The sequence below is a fragment of the Phacochoerus africanus genome, chromosome 6 (assembly GCF_016906955.1).
Source record: "Phacochoerus africanus isolate WHEZ1 chromosome 6, ROS_Pafr_v1, whole genome shotgun sequence".
Lineage (NCBI taxonomy): Eukaryota > Metazoa > Chordata > Mammalia > Artiodactyla > Suidae > Phacochoerus > Phacochoerus africanus.
Window position 1 is genome coordinate 4,589,423 of NC_062549.1, and position 20,657 is coordinate 4,610,079.

A 20,657-nucleotide genomic window follows, 5' to 3' on the forward strand; every position below is an offset into this window, starting at 1 on the left:
CGAGGCGAAGTCCCCGCCTCTATTCTCATTCCCATCCACCACCTGGGGTGGCTGTTACGCACTCATTTGATGAATTGTATTCGCACTCTGACCCTATCTCCCTGTGCCCTCTTCCTTTGGAGGTGTTTGTCCGTAGCTCCATGGGAGGCATTTCCATTTGATTACAGAACCCTGCCATTGATCCCAAACTCAGCCTAGATGTCATTCCCCACTCAGCCCCCCAGGCAGCCTCAAGGATAAGTTAGAATGGATGCGATAAATGTGACCTTTTGTCATCAAATCGGTAGCTAATGGAGAGGCTCTAGAAAGGAGATTGGACAAAACAGAGTGTATAAAATTCAGCAACAGGCTCTGGGCTCATTGATTATGAGAGATGGGGGTGCATTCCTGCACTTTTCTAAATCTCAGTCGCCTCGTTTACAAAATGGGCATCCTGATAGCTCCCGCACCTCCTAAGTCCATTAGGAGGATGAAGAGAGCTGATACCTCAACCGGGCCAGGTGCACGGCCGGCAGCATCCATGTCTCCTTCCTCTTCGGGGCTTCCTAGATGCAGGTGGGGCCGGGTTTCCACAGGTCACTTCCTCGCCATAGTATAAAGCACTTAATAACAATCAGAGCGGAGCGTTTTCCCCCAGTATGAGATTAGCTAACAGGAACAGGAAGCCAGAGGCTGGGGGAGAATTGCAAATGCCATTATTTTTTCATTTCCACAAATTGGGCTGGCGGACAACAAGGCATCTGAGCACATCCTGGGGGTAGACTTCAGGCTTTAAAGATGACCCAGGCAGTCAGCTTCTTTGGAACCACTCGGGCTGATTGGGGTCAGACGAGAGAAGCGTGGCATCTAAAGTCAGGGTGGAAGGGTTCTTGATATCCCTCTCCTTCAGTGGTTCTCAGGGTGGGTGGCACCTTTTGGTTCTGTCCCCCACGGACATTGGGCCACTTCTCATTTCAGCCTGGATGGCAGTTCAGATACACAAGACCCCTTATCTCTCCATCTCCAGTTGTACAGCAGGGCTCTTCCTCTGTGTTTTGTTTTTGGCTTTGTTTGCTTTTTCCAGGCTGTCCCTGTGGCATATGGAAGTTCCCAGGCTAGGGGTCACATTGGAACTGCAGCTGCCGGCCTACACCACAGCCGTAGCAACATTGGATCCAAGCTGCATCTGCATCCTATGCCTTGGCTTGCAGCTGCACTGATCCATAACCCACTGAGTGAGGCCAGGAATTGAACCTGCATCTCGCAGAGATTATGCCGGGCCACAATGGGAACTCCTCTTTCTCTGTGTTTGTGTTGTCTGAATTTTTGGTTGTTGTTGGTTTTATTTCCTTGATGAGAACCTAGGCATTCTCCTCTCAATGATATCCGGTTTATCTTTATTCTTTTTCTAAACTGAGAAGCCCTCCTCAAACCTCCATGAATTTGCTCTATTCATTTCAGAGCACAGAAGAGTGATCCCCTCCCTCATTCTGAATTTTTTTTTTTTTGCACCTTTTTGCCTTTTCTTGGGCCACTCCCACGGCATATGGAGGTTCCCAGGCTAGGGGTCGAATCGGAGCTGTAGCCACCAGCCTACACCAGAGCCACAGCAACATGGGATCCGAGCCGTGTCCGTGACCCACACCACAGCTCACGGCAACGCCGGATCCTTAACCCACTGAGCGAGGCCAGGGATCGAACCCACAACCTCATGGTTCCTAGTCGGATTCGTCAACCACTGTGCCACGACAGGAACTCCCCATTCTGAATTCTTGCCTCTGGTTAAAGTGGCTTAAACGCTTGTGAGCGTTTTTGACATCGTGGCTCCCCTGACATGTATTTCACTCCCTGCTGTCTGAGCCCTGAGGTTATTCCCATGATTCACGGGAGCCTGCATCTGAGTGGAGTCCAAGCAATAATCCACAGCCACACAGAACAGGCTGGAGGTGGGCAGACCTGGGCCCAGCATTTCAGTTTTGCCTTGTGACTTAGGACAAGTCAGTTGGCTCCTGTTGGCTTGACCTCCTCGTCTGTAAATGGAATAACACCAGTTGTGACTTCGTGTAATCATCACTCTCGTTAAGGGAAAAGGCATTCTGTTTGGGTCGCAGTAGGGCTGCAATAAACTGTTGGCAGAATTAAAGTGACCGCGAATGTTAATGACTTCCTGGGACTCAGGGGTACGCTCTGTGTCCCCTGTGCTCAGGTTTCTTCTTGGTAAGAGAGGAGCCCGCTACTTGTGGGTGGTTTATGGAGTCACACTGGGCTCCATGGATTTAGTTAATTCTTTTACGGAGCATTCGTTTGCACCCCAGCTCCAAGCAGCAGGATTTCTGGGAAGCAAGGCCATTAGGATGGGTCTGGGGCCCCTCATCTTCTCTCTGTAGGGGAAGAGGAGGCGTCTCCTCTGGGCATCCTCTGAGCTCTCTGCTCTGCTCCCAGAAGACGCTCAATCCAGATGTTGCCGTGCTCTGTTCCAGAGGCTCGCCGAGGGCCTGAGTGCTTGGCATGCTGAGTTGGAGATGGTCACTGGATGCCTTTTATTCAGAGAGAAACCAGTCTCCTTTTTACAACCAAAGCCTCGGTTTATCTCTGTTGGTCCAGGTGGCTTATCTCTTGGGAATCAGATGCGTACCAATTACAGAACCCTGGAACAAAGGCGGGGGGAGTCCTTGATGAAATTCGTAAGAATCTTTAACTATTACTCTTTGGGGGTCATGCCTTTGTTTGTTCCATCAATGATCCCTTTGTGTAGGCAAGTCTTTGACCGATTTCCACTGTTCGCCAGATTCTATGCTTGGTGTTAAGGGTACAAGACAGAATTAGCCGCAGTCTTGCCCTTAAGAGGTAGGAGCCTGTAGAAGATGTAGAGGTACAGGGAAGGGCTGTGCTGGCCGTCTGGGAGGCAGATACAAGAGCAGGTGGGGGGCGGAGGCCCAGCGGGCTTCACTGTCGAGCCTGGAAAGGTGTCTGGGCACCGTTCCGTCATTGCAGGTGACCTTGGTGTGGGTAACAGCAGAGGGCAAGTCCCAGCTCTGCTGCGTAGCAGCTGTGCCATGTCCCGTGAGGCCTTTTCCCTCTCCGAGCCTCCGGTTTCTCCCAGGCCAGCCAGGGGAAAGGCAGTTTTTACCTAGCAGAGCAGAGGACTCGCAGGGGCGGCACAAGGGGACGCGTGCCCAGGGTTGTGCAGGGCGAGAGGTTGCAGTGGGGAGGCCTGGAGGACACCCACCCACCCCCACTCATGTGAGTCACCCCCTCGTCTTCCAGGCTGAGGGACGTGGCCGGGGTGCCTGTGATCAGCAGCCGCGTGCTGGGCCTGCACTTCCACCCGCGGAGAGGCCTGCACCACCAGGTCCCCGTCATGTTCGACTATTTCCACCTGTCGGTGGTCTCGGTGACCGTCCACGCTGCCCTGGTGGCCCTGCAGCAGCCCCTGATCAGGTACGAGGTTGCAAGCCCTGTGGGCCCAGGGGTGGGGGTGGCCGCTTGGGGATTCTTATTGCGCTTTCGTCTCCGACGTGGCCGAGAGCGGGCCAGGAATGATCGGCGCAGACCAGAGGAGCTGCTTCCAGGCAGGGGTGGGGGTGGGGGCGGGCTGGGGTGACAGGGACAGCTGGAGTCCAGAGGATGCGGCAGGAAGCCCCGGGGCTGGAAGAGTGACTCCTGGTGACCGCACCCGATCTGGCTTTCCTCCAACTGGGCCTTATTTGAAGAGTCTTCTAACATCCCTGAAACACTCTGTCTTCATCTCAGGAATAGGAACACTTGTGTTCCCATTGGGCCTCAGCAGTTACAAACCCGATTAGTATCCATGAGGACGAGGGTTCGATCCCTGGCCTCGCTCCGTGGGTTCAGGATCTGGCGTGGCCGTGAGCTGTCGTGTAGGTCGCAGACGTGGCTCCGATCCTGCGTTGCTGTGGTTGTGGCGTAGGCTGGCAGCTGCAGGTTTGATTCACTTCCTACCCTGGGAAACTCCCATATGCCTCGGGTGTGGACCTCAAAAAGACAAAAAAAAAAAAAGAAAAAAGGACATAAACACTCCTGTGTCCCGTCCACGTAAGATTTAGTGACGCTCACGGGAGGACGGTGCCAGACGCACGGTTTTCTGCCCCTCCGCCCGTGGCCATTTGTTCGAATGCAGGACCCGCTGAGGGGCCCCTTGCTCGCCCCTGATGTGAATTGTCCCAGAGCATCTCCACGGCCTCCTGAAGCCGTAAAGAAGAGGGACAGCGCTGACAACAGCGAGCACTTTGTCCTGTGCCCAGATGTCCTTGAACGGGCACCTGGCATGGCCAGAAGGGGACATCGACTCACTTCAGAACCTCCCACAGGCAGTTTTCCATTGTGGCTCAGCAGTAACGAACCCGACTAGTAACCATGAGGATGCGGGTTTGATCCTTGGTCTCCCTGGGCAGGTTAAGCATCAGGTGTTGTCATGAGCTGTGGTGTAGGTCACAGACGCTCCTCGGATCCCGTGTGGTTGCGGCCGTGGCATAGGCCGGCAGCTATAGCTCTGATTCGACCCCTAGTCTGGGAACTTCCACATGCCACAGGTGCAGCCCTAAAAAAAGCAAGAAACCAAAAAAAAAAAAAGCAAACAAACCAAAAACCTCCCACATGCACGTGGGCCCGAGGTGCACGCTTGCGCAGAGAGCTATTTGGGGATGCGATCTTGCAGCGTGAGCTTCTGGAAGGGAACTTTCCCAACATCCCTTTCCAGGACACTCCTCTGTGCTGAGGGTTGACATGTGGCGGCGGGGGCGTGGGGGGGGGGGAACTCCACTCCCTGTCCCCATTCCCTTGGGTCAGCCAGGAGGAAGTGAGATCTTAGCCAGGTCACGTGACCAGGATGTGCCCTCCCCCAGTCACCTGCGCCCACCTGCTAAAGTCCCATCCCGGCTCTGCTTGCTCCTGGGGCTGTGCCAGACACTCTCTGTAGAAAGTTTAACCTTCTGACGGAAACGGTGCTTTGCAAATTTGTCGGCAGCAACCTTGCCAGACAGGAGAGCAGATAGAAATTCACCATCAGAGTTTAGGCGTCTCCAGGGATGGGGGTAAGAATAGAACTGTTTTCTGTTCTCTGGATTTTGCAGGAAGGATTTCTATTAGTTCCCTCCCAGTGGATGGGAAAAAAGGGAGCCTTTAAGGTTATGGGAAATACCAGTCAACTAGGGCAAAGCTCTAGTTTTTCTCGAAAAGCCGTGTTAGCAGCAGCTGTTAAATCCAGGCAGGAAGGAGCAGGTGGGAAGTGAAAACTTAACTTCCAAAGATGCTTCACTTCCCCTCACAGCGACAAAGTTCTGTTTAACCCTCAAATGAGTACACTTGGAGCTCACCCGAGGGGGATTCAGCTACTCTGGGCTACACTTAAGTCATATAACCAGTTGCTTTAGTCACTGATGTGCCCTGAATGTGCCATGGGCACCTCTGCTCGGACACACAGTGCGTTTTTTCTGCGGTGTTCCTTTTACCCATCTTCTGGTTAAACTGTAGACTCCCTTTGAATCTCAGTTCTAAACAGAGACATGATCATATTATAGTTGATTGTGTTTGCGGTATTATCAACAATAGCTATATAAATATAACCATGGTTATATTAGATTTTGGTGTAGAAAAATCTGTGGTATTAGCGACCATCGCGCCTGGCATTTATTGAATCATCCCTGTTGGCCAGACATCGTACGTGGAGGCGTCCTTGGCTAACCTCATGGAATCGTCAACAATAACCCCGTTGTTACGGTTGCTGGTATCAACCTTGCTGAATTATGGGCAGACAGAGGCACTGGGAGTTTTAAGACTTGCCTCGTGGAGCTTGTAGATGCTTTGGGAGTTCAGACCCTGGCAGACCACGTGATCAGCAGCCTCTTAGCCTCTTGACAGTACGGATTACCGAAGCATTACCTCTAACTGTCCTCCCCTCCTCCCAGTTTGGCTTATAAAACGCTCTTCTGGGCTCCCTGGTCTGAGCCACCCCCATCCTACTGCATCTTCCTCCTCTGGATGCAGATGTCTTTAGAGTGCTGGCTATGCCTTAACCATCCTGGCCACCCTGTCACCTAACACGCTGCTAGGCGTGTGGCTTTAGCCCCCTAAGTATTTGAATGGGTTAAACCAAAATATAATGTTAGCTTTATTTCCCTGTGGGTATTTTGATTTGGCAGGTGGGCTTCTGGAATGAAATGCTTTCACAAATACTTCTTGAGGCCCTGTGATGGCGATAAGGCCGTCTGAGGCTACTGGTTATCAAGCCCCCTTTGCCATCAGAGACTTGGACGCCCCCTGGGGAAATAAGTCATGCCTATGACAGAACATTCACTGTAAGCCAAGACAGTTAACCCTTAGGGTATTAAGTGGAAGGGATCTGAAAGAAAGGGAGAATGAGTTTCAGGAGACTTTATGGATATATCGACTGGTGAAAATCAAAAAGGTTAAGGGGGAAGGAGATTATCATAAACCCAAACCAGATGAATTCAGATATCATAGGCTTTTCTAATCTCCCTTGATCCTAAAATGGATGTTGCCATCACAGCAAGCCGGTTGATCTTGCGACGACCTGCAGAGATGGGCAGGGCGTGTATCTTTGCTGGTGGAATAGACGCAGTGTTTCCAACTGACATGGAGACAGAGCCTCATCTCTCATGAGTCTTTGATGCCCACATCCCGTGAGACTCCGGCTGGGTCATGGAGATGGATGTTGTTTTAGGTTCTTCTACAGAAGAACAGAAGCATGGGGAGGGGTCAGGGCTGCAGGATTGCGTTCTAGGTCATGTCAACCAGAGGCGTGGGGCGGGACTCCCACACGTCCGATGGAGCCTCCCCCTATCCTGTGGTCAGGACCCCGCTCCCCCTGCCCCTGCGGTCAGGTAACCTCTGCCTCACTGTGTCTCAGCAGGCATGTCATTGGCATGGAGTGGGCATTTCTTTCTACACATAATAGGATGTGGGTCATCCTTGGCCTTCAAGCTCACATGCCAGTCATGGCGGCATCCAGCAAAGTGGCCCCCAACCTCCTAGGGGGCGAGCGACTCCTTCTAAATGACCAACCGCATGGGCTCCCCAATAAGACGGTCAAGGGAGTTGACTCAGTGGCACCATTGCTTGCTTTACATCTGTTTAGAAAACTTAATATAAATGTTCAATTCTTTCGATTCCCTTCTTTTCAGTTTTACTCGTCCAGGAAGAGGCCCCTGGCTCGGTAAAGGTGGCCCAGACACAGGACCAGAACAGTCCAGCCTCTCCCTGGAAAATCTGGTCTTTGGAGCGGGATACTGCAAGCCGACTTCCTCAGAGGTAATGTCTGTGGGGGAGCAGGGACCCCAGGACTCGCAAACTTCACTTAGCCGGGCGCAGATGTTTTCTGAGGTTTCAGCTTCTCCCCGACGCCCCATTTAGGGATGTTCTCCTCTGTCCTTCCCCTTGTCCATCCATGCCTTCTTTTAGTTGCTGCTGCATCCATCGGACATATTCCTAATGCCAGGCCCTGGGGTGGATGCAGGGGGTAGGGTCTTTTCATGGCATCGCTTCCACGCGGTCCCTTGAAGAAGACGGCGCCCAGAGGACGTGGGACGTGTTGTGAGCGGCTTCCCCCAGACTGTGTGTAAGCTCAAAAGCCTGCTGGCCTTGAGCTTCTTTCAAACCTGGCTCCGTCCTCCACTTGCTCGCTTCCGTGAGCCTCAGTTTTCCCATCTGTAGAGTGGGGCTGCTCATTCTTAATAACCTCACAAGGCTGTAAGTGTGTCCATTGCTGTGATGGATTTAAAGTGCTTAGACCAGCACTTGGTGCTCCGTAGGTGATCAATAAATACGCCCATCAGGTCCTTCCCCTTGGTCCTTCTTCCTGAGAAACACCTGTTGTTACTCTTCTCTGATGCCCAGGGCTTTGGACATGTGCAGCATTTCTCTCTCCAGACTTCTCTTGAGCAAATGCATGATCATTAGTATTGGGGGCCTGCTCAGAAATAACCAGATTGTATTTGTCTGGGTTCACCAGAAAACAGAATTAATAAGAGGCCTATGGAGAGTGACAGTGGAGAGGAAGGCAGCCAGCCAGCCAGCAGGGGTGGCTGTGTTTATATCATCACATGAGGATGGGTGGCTTCAGGGGTCCAGGATGGGACTGGGGAGGGATGGAAGTCAAGGACTCCCTTTGCAGCCCCAAGGCCAAGCACGGACCCTTCATCATTAGTGGATGCTGCCTGCATCCCCGAGTCACTCTTGCTGCAAGTCCAGCACTACTGCAGACTCCCCAAAGCTTGACTGAAGGCTTTGCTCTGATGGCATCACAGCCCAGCCTCTCCCTCTGCCCAGTGCTGCATCTTACTGCCCACATGAGCTGGGCCTGAGGGCCTCTCCCGTAGACCCACCTGAAAATTGTCAGCTCACACTGCTTCTCAGGGAACGCCGCCTGGAACATTAGGGAACGTCGGGGGTCATAGATCAGTTCAGAGCATCTTTGGAGTTCCCTCGTGGCTCAGTGGGTGAGAGATATGGCTGTTGTGGCTCAGGTTATGGCTATGGCTAGGGTTCAGTCCCTGGCCTGGGAACTTTGACATGCTAGAGGTCTTTCCAGAAAGAAAGATAGAAAGAAAGAAAGATTGAAATGAATTTTAAAAAACCACAGAGTTCCCTGGTAGCTCAGCAGGTTAAGGATCTGGCCTTGTCACTGCTGGGGCTTGGCTGCTGTGGTCAAGAGGGTGCAGTCCACGGCCTGGGAACTTCAGCAAGCTGCAGGTGCAGCCAAAAGTAAGTAAATAAATAAATAAAATTTAATTTAAAAAACCCCACAGATTTCTCTATTGGCTTAGCAGCTTAAGGATCCGGTATTATCACTGCCATGGCTTGGCTTACTGCAGTGGCATGGGTTGGATTTCTGGCTCAGGAACCTCTGCATGCCACAGGTGCAGCCCAAATTAAATAAATACATAAATACATAAGTAAAATTTAACAACCCGCTGAGTTCCCTGCTGACTCAGCAGGGTAAAGATCTGGTGTTGTCACTGTATGGCTCTGGTTATGGCTGTGGCACAAGTTCAATCCCTGGCTCAGGAGCTTTGGCATATGGCAAGTCTGGCCATAAATAAATAAACAAATAAATATCTAAAAAACCGCAGACTTCCCTAGTGGCTCTGCAGCTTAAGGAGTGGGTGTCGTCATTGCCATGGCTTAGGTTACTGCAGGGGTGTAGGATCGATCCCTGGCTCAGGAACTTCCACAGGCTTCTGGTGCTGCAAAAAAAAAAAAAAAAAAAAAAAGGCATCTTGGGCACTTCCATGCCAAGAGCGAGGGCTTCGCTGGCGCCCCAGGAGCGTGGGGATGGTTGTGATGTGGTGTCCCCCCCGAAGGAACTCTCATTCCTGTCCGCATGTCCTGTCCGCATGTCCTCTAATGCCGCCCTCAGAGGCCACCACCTCTGCGAAGGACCCTCTGATTTCCTAGGGAGGAATTCTCTTGCTCTCTCGGCTCCAGGCATCTCTGTCTCTCCTCCGTTGGGCTCTGAGCGGCTGGGGGCAGAGCCTTTGCCTTCAGCGCCACACCCTCAGGGCCCAGCACCATGCCTGGCGCCCATAATTCGCACTCAGGAAATGTGTGTTGAATGAATGATTGAGTCCCATGTTCATACTTGGCCTCAGCGAGAGAGCTGAGCCCCGCCGCCGCCGCCTCTTGCTTTCCTGGCGGCAGATAGAAAGCAGGGGGCGAACATGAGAATGAGGGCCTCTCCTTGGACGTGCGGGTACCATGCGGGGCTGCCCTGGGAGACTGTTCCGAAACCCTGGCCCTGGCGTGGGGTGGGGGGGCGCTGTACATCCTTTCAGCCTACCTGCTGCTCTTACATCCGAGGAGGCTGAGCGCCACCCAGCCCCACCTCTACCTCAGACACTGAGATGTGACAGACGGAAGAGTCTGGTTTCGAACACCGGCCATGTTCACTACTCGGTGACATGGGGGCTCTGTTCACCCTGTGGCAATCCGGGCTCCTCAACCCTAAAATGGAAGAGTACCTCTATTTTAGAGAGCATTTCAGGAGTGAATACATGTAAAAACAGTACAGAAATAGACTCATTGCAGGCACGTGACACAGTCTCGTTTTATTTTTTTATTTTTTCCTATTCTTCTCTTGGCTATTTTTGGGGATATGTGTCAAAGACGACATTCCCTGTCTTAAAGAGTCAGATAAAATAGCTTCTTTGTGGGCGCTCAGCGGTGAACTTGCTCGCAGAGCGCAGCTCAATGGGTTATTTTCAGGACCCGATGCTTTTCCTGTGTGTCTTCCGCTTGGGTCTCCTCCGGGGATGTGGGCTCGGAGCTGCGTGCCCACCCTGGGCCTTCCCGCAGGCAAGGGCTGCCAAGCAAAGGATACATCCACTCCCTTGCCTCCCTGGGGGGCCTCTGTCCAGATCCTCAGGGATCCCAGCACATTAGCAGATCACATGGAAATCCAAATCCGTGCAGATTGCGGCATCAGCTGGAGGGATTAGAGCCCAGTGCTCCCTTCAGAATAAGCCTTTGCAGAAACCAGAGGTTCGCGGCAAAATGAGCTGATGGGCATGGAAAAGCCTGGGGAGGCCGGGCCGCTGTGTCACATCCCGCCCCTCCTCCCACGCCAGGCCCCTCCTGGCCCCCAGCCCCACTCCTTCCTGCAGCCCCCGAGGCAGCTGGAGCTTCAGGTTTGGGGTTGGAGCCAGAGCGTGGGTCCTTTTCCTGAAAACCAGCCGCTTTGCCCCGGGGGGAAGTCATTGTCCCTCTCCCGCTCCTGGCTTATCTGTCAAAGAAGGATACTAATGCCTGCCTCACAGGGTTGCTGAGAAGATTAAATGAAGTAAGTGCATAAAAGCCTGGAGCCTAGAGCTTGGCACAAAAGTACTCAATAAAACCCTCTGCTGGGTCGTTTTTTTTTTGTTTTTTTTTTTTTTTTTTTTTTTAGTTTATTCACATAATTAAATCGAGTGTTATTCCAAGAGCCCCAGTGTTGTCTTGTGGGTAGGACTTAGATGTTTCCTGTTCTTGGCTCCAGCTCCAGCCTGCTGTGCCAGACACATGCCCTCTCTGGGTCTCAGTTTCTCAGTGTCTAGGAAAAGGATCAGATGAGATTGTGCTGGGGGCCTCCTTCCGTCCTTGCTATGCTGCTTTTACTGTGATCCCCCTGGCACTGCTTAATATATTAGTGCTCCAGGAGTCCTCTTTGTGGCTCAGTGGTTAACGGATCTGACTAGGAACCACAAGGTTGCGGGTTCGATCCCTGGCCTTGCTCAGTGGGTTAAGGATCCGGCGTTGCCATGAGCTGGGGTGTAGGTTGAAGACTCCGCTTGGATCCCGCGTTGCTGTGGCTGTGGTGTAGGCCAGTGGCTGCAGCTCCAATTAGACCCCTAGCCTGGGAGCCTCCATGTGACATGGGTGTGGCCCTAGAAAAGACAAAAAAGACCAAAAAAAAAAAAATATATATATATATATAAGCGCTCCAGAGAAACAGAATCAATAGGATAATAAGATCAAAGTGTGCATGTACATACATGTGCATTTAGGTATATGTGTATCTACGTGTGTGTGTGTGTGTAGATATGTATATATATATATATATATAGAGCGAGCAGTGTTTTAAGGAATTGTCACATGTGACTGTGGAGGCTGGCAAGTCCAGGACCTGCAGGTGAGGCCAGCAGTCTGGAGACGCAGGGAAGGGTTTCAACTCTGAGTCCAAAGGCAGTCTGCCCACCAAATGACCCACTTCCTTCTCCGTCAGTGTGGGGAGGGGGTCATGCCTGCGTCAGGCTTGTTAAGGCCTTCAGCTGATTAGAGGAGGCCCACCCATGTGTGGGAGGGAAATCTGCTTTCCTGAAGCGTATTTAATGGTTGAAACATTCATCTCCTCTGACACATACCTCCCCGGAACCTTCTAGAGCAATGTTTCCCTGCGTGTCTAGGTGCCGTGGATTTGCCAAATGGACACATGAAATTCACCAGCAGAAATGATCATGATATATAAGTCACCTAGACGCTGATAAAACTTTAAATAAGTGAAAAAAATAAATTAAATTTTACGTGGTGGGAGGTGCCCCAGCTCCCCGTGTTCAGAATTCCGCCTCCTCGGGGAGGGGCAGCAGTGGCTCAGCTCCGTTCTCTGCCCACCAGCCCTGTGTTTAGTCCCTACTCTGCGCTAGCATCTGTGTGCTGCAGGGGCTAAAACAAATGAGCTCAGTTTTTACCCTCAGTAGGTCTTGGGGTCTAGTGCTTGAGGCAACGGAGTAATTAAAAAATAGAAATTTGGGATAAATGCCCAGCAGTGGAATTGCCGGGTCATATGGTCGTTCTGTATTTAGTTTCCTGAGAAACCTCCATACCCTTTCCATGGTGGCTGTACCAGTTTACATGCCCACCAATAGTGCAGGAGGGTGCCCTTTTCTCCACACCCCCTCCAGCATTTGTTCTTTGTGGACTTGTTAATGAGGGCCATTCTGACGGGTGTGAGGTGGTACCTCATGGTAGTTTTGATTTGCATTTCTCTAATAATTAGTGATATTTATTGAGTATTTTTTCATATGCCTGTTGGCTGTCTGTCTTCTTCAGAGAAGTGTCTAGATAGGTCTTCTGCCCTGTGTTCACAGCAGCACTATTCATGATAGCCAAAACATGGAAACAACCTAAATATCCATTGACAGAAGAGTGGATTAAGAAGATGTGGTGCATATGTACAGTGGAATATTATTTAGCCATAAAAAACAAACTAATACCATTTGCAGCAACATGGATGGATCTAGAGACTCTCATACTAAGTGAAGTAAGCCAGAAAAATACAAATACCATATGATATCACTTATTTGTGGAATCTAAAATATGCAGCAGATGATCCTGTCTAAAAATAACGTACAACAAAAAACAGAAACAGATCATGGCCAAGAAGAGCAGCCTCGGGGTTCCCAAGGGGGAAAGGGGAGGGAGTGGGATGGGTGGGCATTTGGGGGGTTTTAGGGATGCAGACTGTTCTATTTGGAGTGGATGGGCAATGTGATCCTACTTATAGCACAGGGAAATGTGTGTGATTGGGTCACTTTGTTGTACAACAGAATTTGATGAAACACTGTAAATCAACTATACTTTAATAATAATAAAAAAAGGATATAGGAAATAAATTTTAAAAATCATAAGGGTATAATGTACAATTCAGGAAATATAGTTATTTCATAAAAATTACTAAAATTATAAATGAAAAAAAGATGAAGTGAAAAAAATTTAATTTCCTTAATAGTGTGAAAGCGTGATGCTGATCATGTAACATCACGTTTTCAAGCCCCTGCTCTGCACCCGGGTACCCTGTGAAGCCACTGATGCACGTGGACTCCGTCAGTATCCACAAAACGTTTTCTATTTCCTAATACAGCTGGAGAAACTGAGACAGAGAGGTTAAGCTACATCTGTAAAGTCACACAGCTTGGTGGGGACCAGGCTGGCATTTTGGCTCAGTCAGCGTGATGCCATCTGCCAGCCTGTCATCAGCCACTAGGTTAGCGGGTGGCCAGAGAAGGGGTTTTGGCTCCTCTGCTCTGCCAGGGCAGGTGCCTTTATGACTGGCTCGCTTGGGTGTGCCTGGCACAGCGCACGTGCCTCTGTTGCATGAATGAGTGTCTGAGATGGAGGAATCTGTGACCATCACAATGAGAGAGAAGAAGAGCCCTTGCGATAGACGGTCGGGTAGTTAACTCTCCAGCAGGTCTCCTGCCAGCCGGTACGCTGAGTCTCCCTGGTCCCTTGTCACCTGTGGAGATCACAGAGGCTGGGCTGCCAGGGTGGGCGATGGTGCCTGAGATGAGCAGGTTGGCTGCCAAAGTGAAATCCCTCCATCCTCTGCCTCAGCTAGAAGGTGGTTCCTGGACAGAGGGATGCGTGTCATTGAGAGGAGATGCCAGCTCCCTTTTATTTATGTATTTATTGATTTTTAATTTAAAAAATTTTTATGATAGTTGATTTACAATGTTCTGCCAATTTCTGCTCTACAGCAAAGTGACCCAGTTATGTGTGTGTGTGTGTTCTTTTTCTCACATTATCCTCCATCATGTTCCATCACACGTGATTGGATACAGTTCCCTTTTAAGGCGGATTGCTGAGAATTGGCATCTTCCTCAAAGGGAATGATGCTCTCACGCCCCACCCGCTCCTGCCACACACACTTTGGCTTCACAAAGCCCTTCAGCACTGAGCCTTGTAGCGTGACAGCACCCCCTGACCCCCCACCCCCCACCCCGCCTGCCCGCTCACTGTTGGTGTGTGTCTGGTGGCGGGGTGGGGAGGGAAGCTGAGGCACAGACCTGACTTGCTTGCAGAAATCTCCCCTCTCCCAAGCATGCCCCTTTTTCTTCTTTTTCTTTTCTTTTTTCTCCCCCCTCTCCACCATGGGCATCATTTTTTTAAATTTTGCAAAATAAGAAATTCAGAAATAATTTATGGTATTGACACAAAAATAGAAATCAACATAAAGATACTGATAATGTCACAATATGTCGAGCATTCACTTTCTCCGTTAGAGTGTAGTTGATTGACAGTGTTTTCTTTCTTTCTGCTTCATTTTTATTGGACTCTTGGCTCTTTACACTTTGCTTTAAATATACCCTTGCCTTGCTGTTGTCCACGTCTTCGGGTCCCTTTTCACGGGGATCTGGAGTCATGAGGGTAAGATGGAGACATTCCCTTTTTAAAAAAAATTTAATTATATCTTTCAACGTTTATTTTTATCAAATTTAGTCTATTTACACTGCTGTGTTAATTTCTGCTGCACAGCAAAATGACTTATTTATACACATTTATGCATGCTTTTTTATATATTTTTTCCGTTATGGTTCATCCCAGGAGACTGAATATAGCTCCCTGTGCTCTGCAGTAGGCCTTCGTTGTTTGTCCATTCTATACTTAATGGTTTGCATCTGCTAACCCCCGACTCCCAATCCCTTCCTCCCTCTTCCCCTACCCCTTGGCAACCACAGGTCTCTTTGCTGTGACAGACATTCATTCTTACTGCTAACATGGCATTGCCTCTGGGCGGTGACATCGCCATAAGCAGAGGCAGAGCCATTGGTTTGTTCACTTATCCAATATTTATCAAGTACCTCGTATCTCTCAGACTCTGTATAAGGAGTCGGTGATGCAGCTCTAATGAAAATGGCAGCCTCACCCACCCCCGGTGGGACTCCTCCGTTTCTGCCCCCCTCAGGGCCCATTTGAGCTGCTGGCGCATTGTAGACACTCTGCTATTGCTGGAGGCATGAATGAGGGGAGGTTCTCGATTATGTATGAGAAGTGACCACAGCTGACCTGGCCATCAGACACAGTAGGCCTAGTGCTGAGGGACCACAGGACTTTCAGAGGCAAATGGAACGTTTTCACTTTTTAAAAAGTCATGGGGTTCCCATTGTGGCCGAGTGGGTTAAGAACCCGACATTGTGCCTTTGAGGATGTAGGTTCGATCCCTGGCCTCACTCACTGGGTTAAGGATCCGATATTGCTGCAAGCTGCGGTGTAGGTTGCAGATGTAGCTTGGATCCTGTGTTGTCGTGGCTGTGGCATAGGCTGGTGGCTGCCGCTCTGATTCAACCCCTAGTCCAGGAAGTTCCACGTGCCTCAGGGGCTGCTATAAAAAGAAAAAAATAATGAAGTAAAAAGTCAGAACCACAAGTGTGTATAATCTAATTTAGATTGTATTAACCTTCATGTCAATGCACTCATACAAACATCATCTGTTCATCTGTTATTATCTATGTGTCCTTAGATCTCTGCTGTGATGGGCCTGGGGCCCACAGCAGCGTCATCACCGGGATGATGGTTTGGCTTTTGTTTCCTGGTGATAGACATGGGAAAGCAGAATCCGGTGAATCCGGGTAACTCCCCCAAGATGGACAGGGGCAAACCTAGAACTCAGCTCTCTATGTGGCCCCACGCTTTGTCAAAACTAATGGCACCTACGCGCAGAGCGTGCTGCACAAATATTTGTCTGTTATTGAATCGCTGAGTACAAAGGAGCTGCTCTCTGAAATGTATGACTAATATTCTCTAAGGCTAACTACTTGGGGAAGGGTCAGAAGTTACCAGGAAAACAGTAGTTATTTAAAGGAAAGCATGTTTTATAGTTGGTTTTTTTGAAAAAAGAAAAAAAAAAAACCCAAAAAACCTATTCAATACCTTTTACTGTTCTGAGAATTAAAGTGGCAAACACTGCTGTGTTCACCCTCTCCATGAAAATTAAGTAGCTTTAAATGGTGATCTAATTGACTAAAACCCTATGAAATAAATAGTGGGTTAGTAAGTGCTGCGTAGGCGACAGTGGGCTTTCAGTATGTGGTGTATGATTACGTCAGTCTGCGTATGGACCCCAGGTAATTCCATGGGTCGTTTCTTTTTTATTATTATTAACGTGTTGTTGATTTACAGTGGCCCAATTTCTGCCGTATGGCAAAGCGATTCAGTCATATATTTACATATACACATTCTTTTTTGTATTATTCTCCATCATGGTCTATCCCAAGAGATGGAATCTAGTTCCCTCTGCTCTGCAGCAGGACCTCATTGCTTATCCGGTTCTAAATGGAATCCTTTGCATCTACCAAACCCCCAACTCCCCGTCCATGCCCACTCCCTCCCCTGCTCCTTGGTGACCACGAGTCTGTTCTCTACATCCCACAGGTCAGGTCATTTCTGAAAGAGGATCTATCCGTGGAAATGGGGTTTTTATGCAAAAGCCTACAGGACTGCTTATTTAGGGACCACCCTCTTCATTGGTGAAAAGTCCCTTCCTTCCTCATCTGCTGCTGTCAGATGCCTGGTTCCCCTCCAAAGTTTCCAGACGCGATGGGAGAGGGCAGGTAGCGGAGATGAGGTAGGCGCATCCCTTCCCAGAATGCCCTGCGTTCCCCCTCGCACATCCCGAGGAAGAACGAGGTGGAGCAGCAGGGCGACCGGCAGGAACCCAGGTTGGGAGGAAGACAACCTGGCAGGGCTGAGGCGAGGTTCTCCCGTGGATGAGCTACGGCGCTTGGGCTCGTCCTTTAACTGCTCTGAGCCTGTTTCTTCCTGTCTCTCTCTCTCTCTCTCTTTTTTTAAGTCGTATTGAAGTACAGTTAAGTTACAAGGTAGTGATCGCTTCTGCTGTACAGCAGAGTGACCCAGTCATACGGAGACACACATCCGCTCTCTCTCAGATTCTTTTCCCACATCGATGACCACAGGACACTGGGCAGAGTTCTCCGTGCCGTACAGCAGCGCCCCATTGGCCAGTCATTCCATACGCATCAGCGTGCAGATGGTTGGTGTCAACCTCAGTGTGCATGCGCCCGTCCCAAACCCCGAGTCCATCCCTCCCACCCCCTACCTGTCCCCTTGGGTAACCATAAGTTTTTCAGAGCCTATATGTCTATTTCTGTCCTGCAAATAAGTTCATCTGTATCCTTTTCTCTTTAGATTCCACATACAGGTGGTATCATACGATGTTTATCTTTCACTTTCTAACTTCACTTAGTATGATAGTTTCTAGGTCCATCCATGTTGCTGCAGATGGCAGTAGTTCATTCTTTTTAATGGCCGAGTAATATTCCATTGTCTGTATGTGCCAGATCTTTTTTATCTGTTCCTCTGTGGATGGATATTTGAGTTGTTTCTCTGTCCTAATGGGGGAAGAAACGGGCTCACCGTGTGAATCAGGAAAGGGGGTTGCCCTTTAAGCATCTCTCTCCCCTCCCTGTTCCCTGCTTTGGGGTTGGTGTGACTGGATGACACACAAATCACGTGTACCTTCTTATGCAATTATATCAGCTCAAGGTATTGGACACTTCCTTGCGTTTAGTTCTGTGCTGGATAGTTTTAATACACTTTCTCGCAGCTCCCTGCTTGGGTTCACATTATTAGTTGAGAAAACTAAACCTCTAATAACTTCAGCAAAATTGCTCAGTGTCAGCGAGCTGGTTCCTGGTGGGGCGGGGGTTCGAGCCCAGAAATGACTGCACCTGACCCCTGCCTTCTGTCCACTTGGAGTCATTTTTCACCTGCTCATCTCCTTGAATCCTCCAGCGTGTGTGGGGGCCGCGTCTGTCACACTCAGCAGCAAACCTTCAACACAGGTATCTCTTGAATCAATAGTGATATTAATGTTTGCTCCTTTTTGCAGCTGAGGAGCCTAAGTCACATCTTGTGCATTTTTTCAGACAACAGTGAGGATGAGTGACGCCCTCATGAAAAAATTACCCCCAGCCCTACTCTCATAGAGTTTGCAACTTTTTCAGAAAAAAAAAATATTGAGAAAGTAATTTCATGCAAGATAACCATTATGAAAGAGTCATATAAAGTTCTATGGCTCTGTTTGGGGATCTCAAGAATATTGAGGTGATTGGGGGGGGGGTTTCTCTGCAGGAGAGAATTTAAGTGGATTGTTCAGCTAGTAGGGAACAGAATACAGGCTTCTCTCATTGGTCTTTCCACCCAGAGAACTCCTATTTAGCCTTCAAAACCCAATTCAGTCACTGTCTTTTTTTGTGAAGCCTTCTTTGACCACCCCCATGCAACCCTAAGCTGCTAATTTGTCCTACGTGTGTACTTTGGGCATGCTTCTGTTATCTTGCCTGAATGTAATAATCGTTTAATGAATTTCTTTGCTCCACTTGAAAGCATTCCAAGAGGGCATGGTTGTTCATCTCAATACTCACAAGTAAATCACTCCAAGGACATTTATTTCTCCTTTCCTGGTAGGAACCAGAGTCACACCCGTGAGGAAGCAGATAGGTGACAGCAGACTTGGTCAATAACTAGAGTTTTAAGCAGAAAGGGCAGTGAGGACCTTGGGAGCAAGCCGACAGTGTCTGGAGCTTTTTTCCCACGGGGGAGTCTGCCTTAAGGGGGTCGTAGGGCTGAAGGAGGGCCAGACTTCGTCTATTGCCTGTTGCGGGAAAGAGAGACTTGGGCTCTTGGGCAGGTCCCGTCACTGCTGCGCGATGTCTAACATACCACCAGCCTGCCCGCGAACTAGTTAAGAGCATCGTCTCTGTCACTCGCTTGCTTAAGAACCAGCAGTGGGATAACCTTGCCCAGAGAAGGAGTGTGGCAGGGAGAAGGTGCATAAGCTTTCGTGCCACACACCTGCGCTAAGGCTGGATGCGCAAACTTAGTATTTGGTCCTGTAGTCTATAAACATTCATTGCACATCTGACATGCACAGTGTGCTAAAATCTGGGATTTTAGGTAGAAGCAAGTCATATGTTTCCTCTTGTCCAGGGAGAAGGGAGAGAAACCCAAATTCTGAATAACATTGCCATGCATGCAAAGAAGCTTCTATTATTGGGGGACCTGACCTCACCTGAGGCAGGCCCCATGCTGAGGATTCCAAAAAGGAAAACACAGCAGATGTGATGCTGGGAGAGGGCCAGAGGGATCTGAAGCCAGGGGCCTTCTTGTAAATAACTTCCTCCAGCAATGACACCTGGCAACTGGCTGATTGACTCTTGGTGACCCTGTTGCCCTTGCGAGTGTCGTGTGTTCGCACGGCACATGTGGTTATGTGTGCAGGAGAGATGAAGCAGTTCCCACAAAGTAGCTGTCTTCAGTTTTGAGTCCAAGCAGCCGACCAGCAGGACGGTGCAAACTGATTTCCCAGAGGCCCCTGCTTCTCTCTTTGGTCTAAGATGTGAGCTGGCCCAGGAAGAGCAGGTGCTGCAGGCAGATGGCTGGAGAGAATCCTGGGAACCAGAAGGTGCCCAGGGCCTCCTGCTGCAGTGTGGGCAGCGTGTGGCAAGCCCCGCTACCTCCTCCCCTCCTTCCTCTTTCCCCCAAGACTCACCCTGGACAAAAGGTACACTTGCTAATGGAAAAAAGAAAAATCATGTAAAAAAAATTGACAGAACACGGTAAACCAGCTATAATGGAAAAAATAAAAATCATCCTGTAAAAAAAGGGTGCACTTGCTTTTAAAAGGAAGAAAGGGACATTCGGGTAGGCAGCCTAACGGTGGGCACGTTTGCCAGGCACCCCGAGGAAGCTGGCCCAGGAGACTTCTGTTCAGTTCAGCTTTGTCAAGTGCAGGTCTGCCCATGGCCAACACATGCCTATCAAACTTCCTGGCTTCTTAGCTCTCAGGATACTCGTTGCCATAGGCGTAGGCGTCAGAAATCCCACTAATGTGCCCTTCTTCATGGTTACTGGCAGGAAACAAGCTTGAACGTGATATCAGGCCTGGGGCTGCCCGTGCAGTTGGGGAGAGTGCAGTAGCTATTAACCAGCAACGCACGTCAGAATCTCCTGGGGAACCTTTTTTTTTTTTAAGATGAGGTAAATCGGAGCCTTATTCCCAGAGATTCTGATTCGAACCAGCTAGAGTGAGATTGAGAGAGCAGGATTTAAATAATCTCCCCAGGTGGTTCTGGTGCAGCCTTTTTGTTTTCTTCTTCAATTTTTAGGGCTGCACCTGCTGTATACGGAAGTTCCCAGGCTAGGGGGGTGACTCAGACCTGCAGCTGCTGGCCTACAGCACAGCCACAGCAATGCAGGGTCCGAGCTGCATCTACAACCTACACTAGAGCTCACGGCAATGCCGGATCCTTAACCCACTAAGCAAGGCCAGGGATCGAACCCACATCTTCATAAACACCAGTCGGGTTTATTATCACTGAGTCACAATGGGAACTCCTCTGACGCGTCCTTCACTGGAGGTCTCCTGA

At 49.7% G+C, this 20,657-nt stretch overlaps 1 protein-coding gene across 1 annotated transcript in view; it reads left to right on the forward strand.

Annotated features, from left to right (window-relative positions):
• The window catches only part of FAM135B (family with sequence similarity 135 member B), a 175,055-nt gene that overhangs the window by 93,161 nt on the left and 61,237 nt on the right, over positions 1–20,657 (forward strand). The window contains exons 5-6 of the mRNA XM_047782921.1: positions 3,247–3,420; positions 7,143–7,269. Of these exons, the coding sequence (XP_047638877.1) occupies positions 3,247–3,420; positions 7,143–7,269 (301 nt within the window). The remainder of the gene's footprint in view (positions 1–3,246; positions 3,421–7,142; positions 7,270–20,657) is intronic.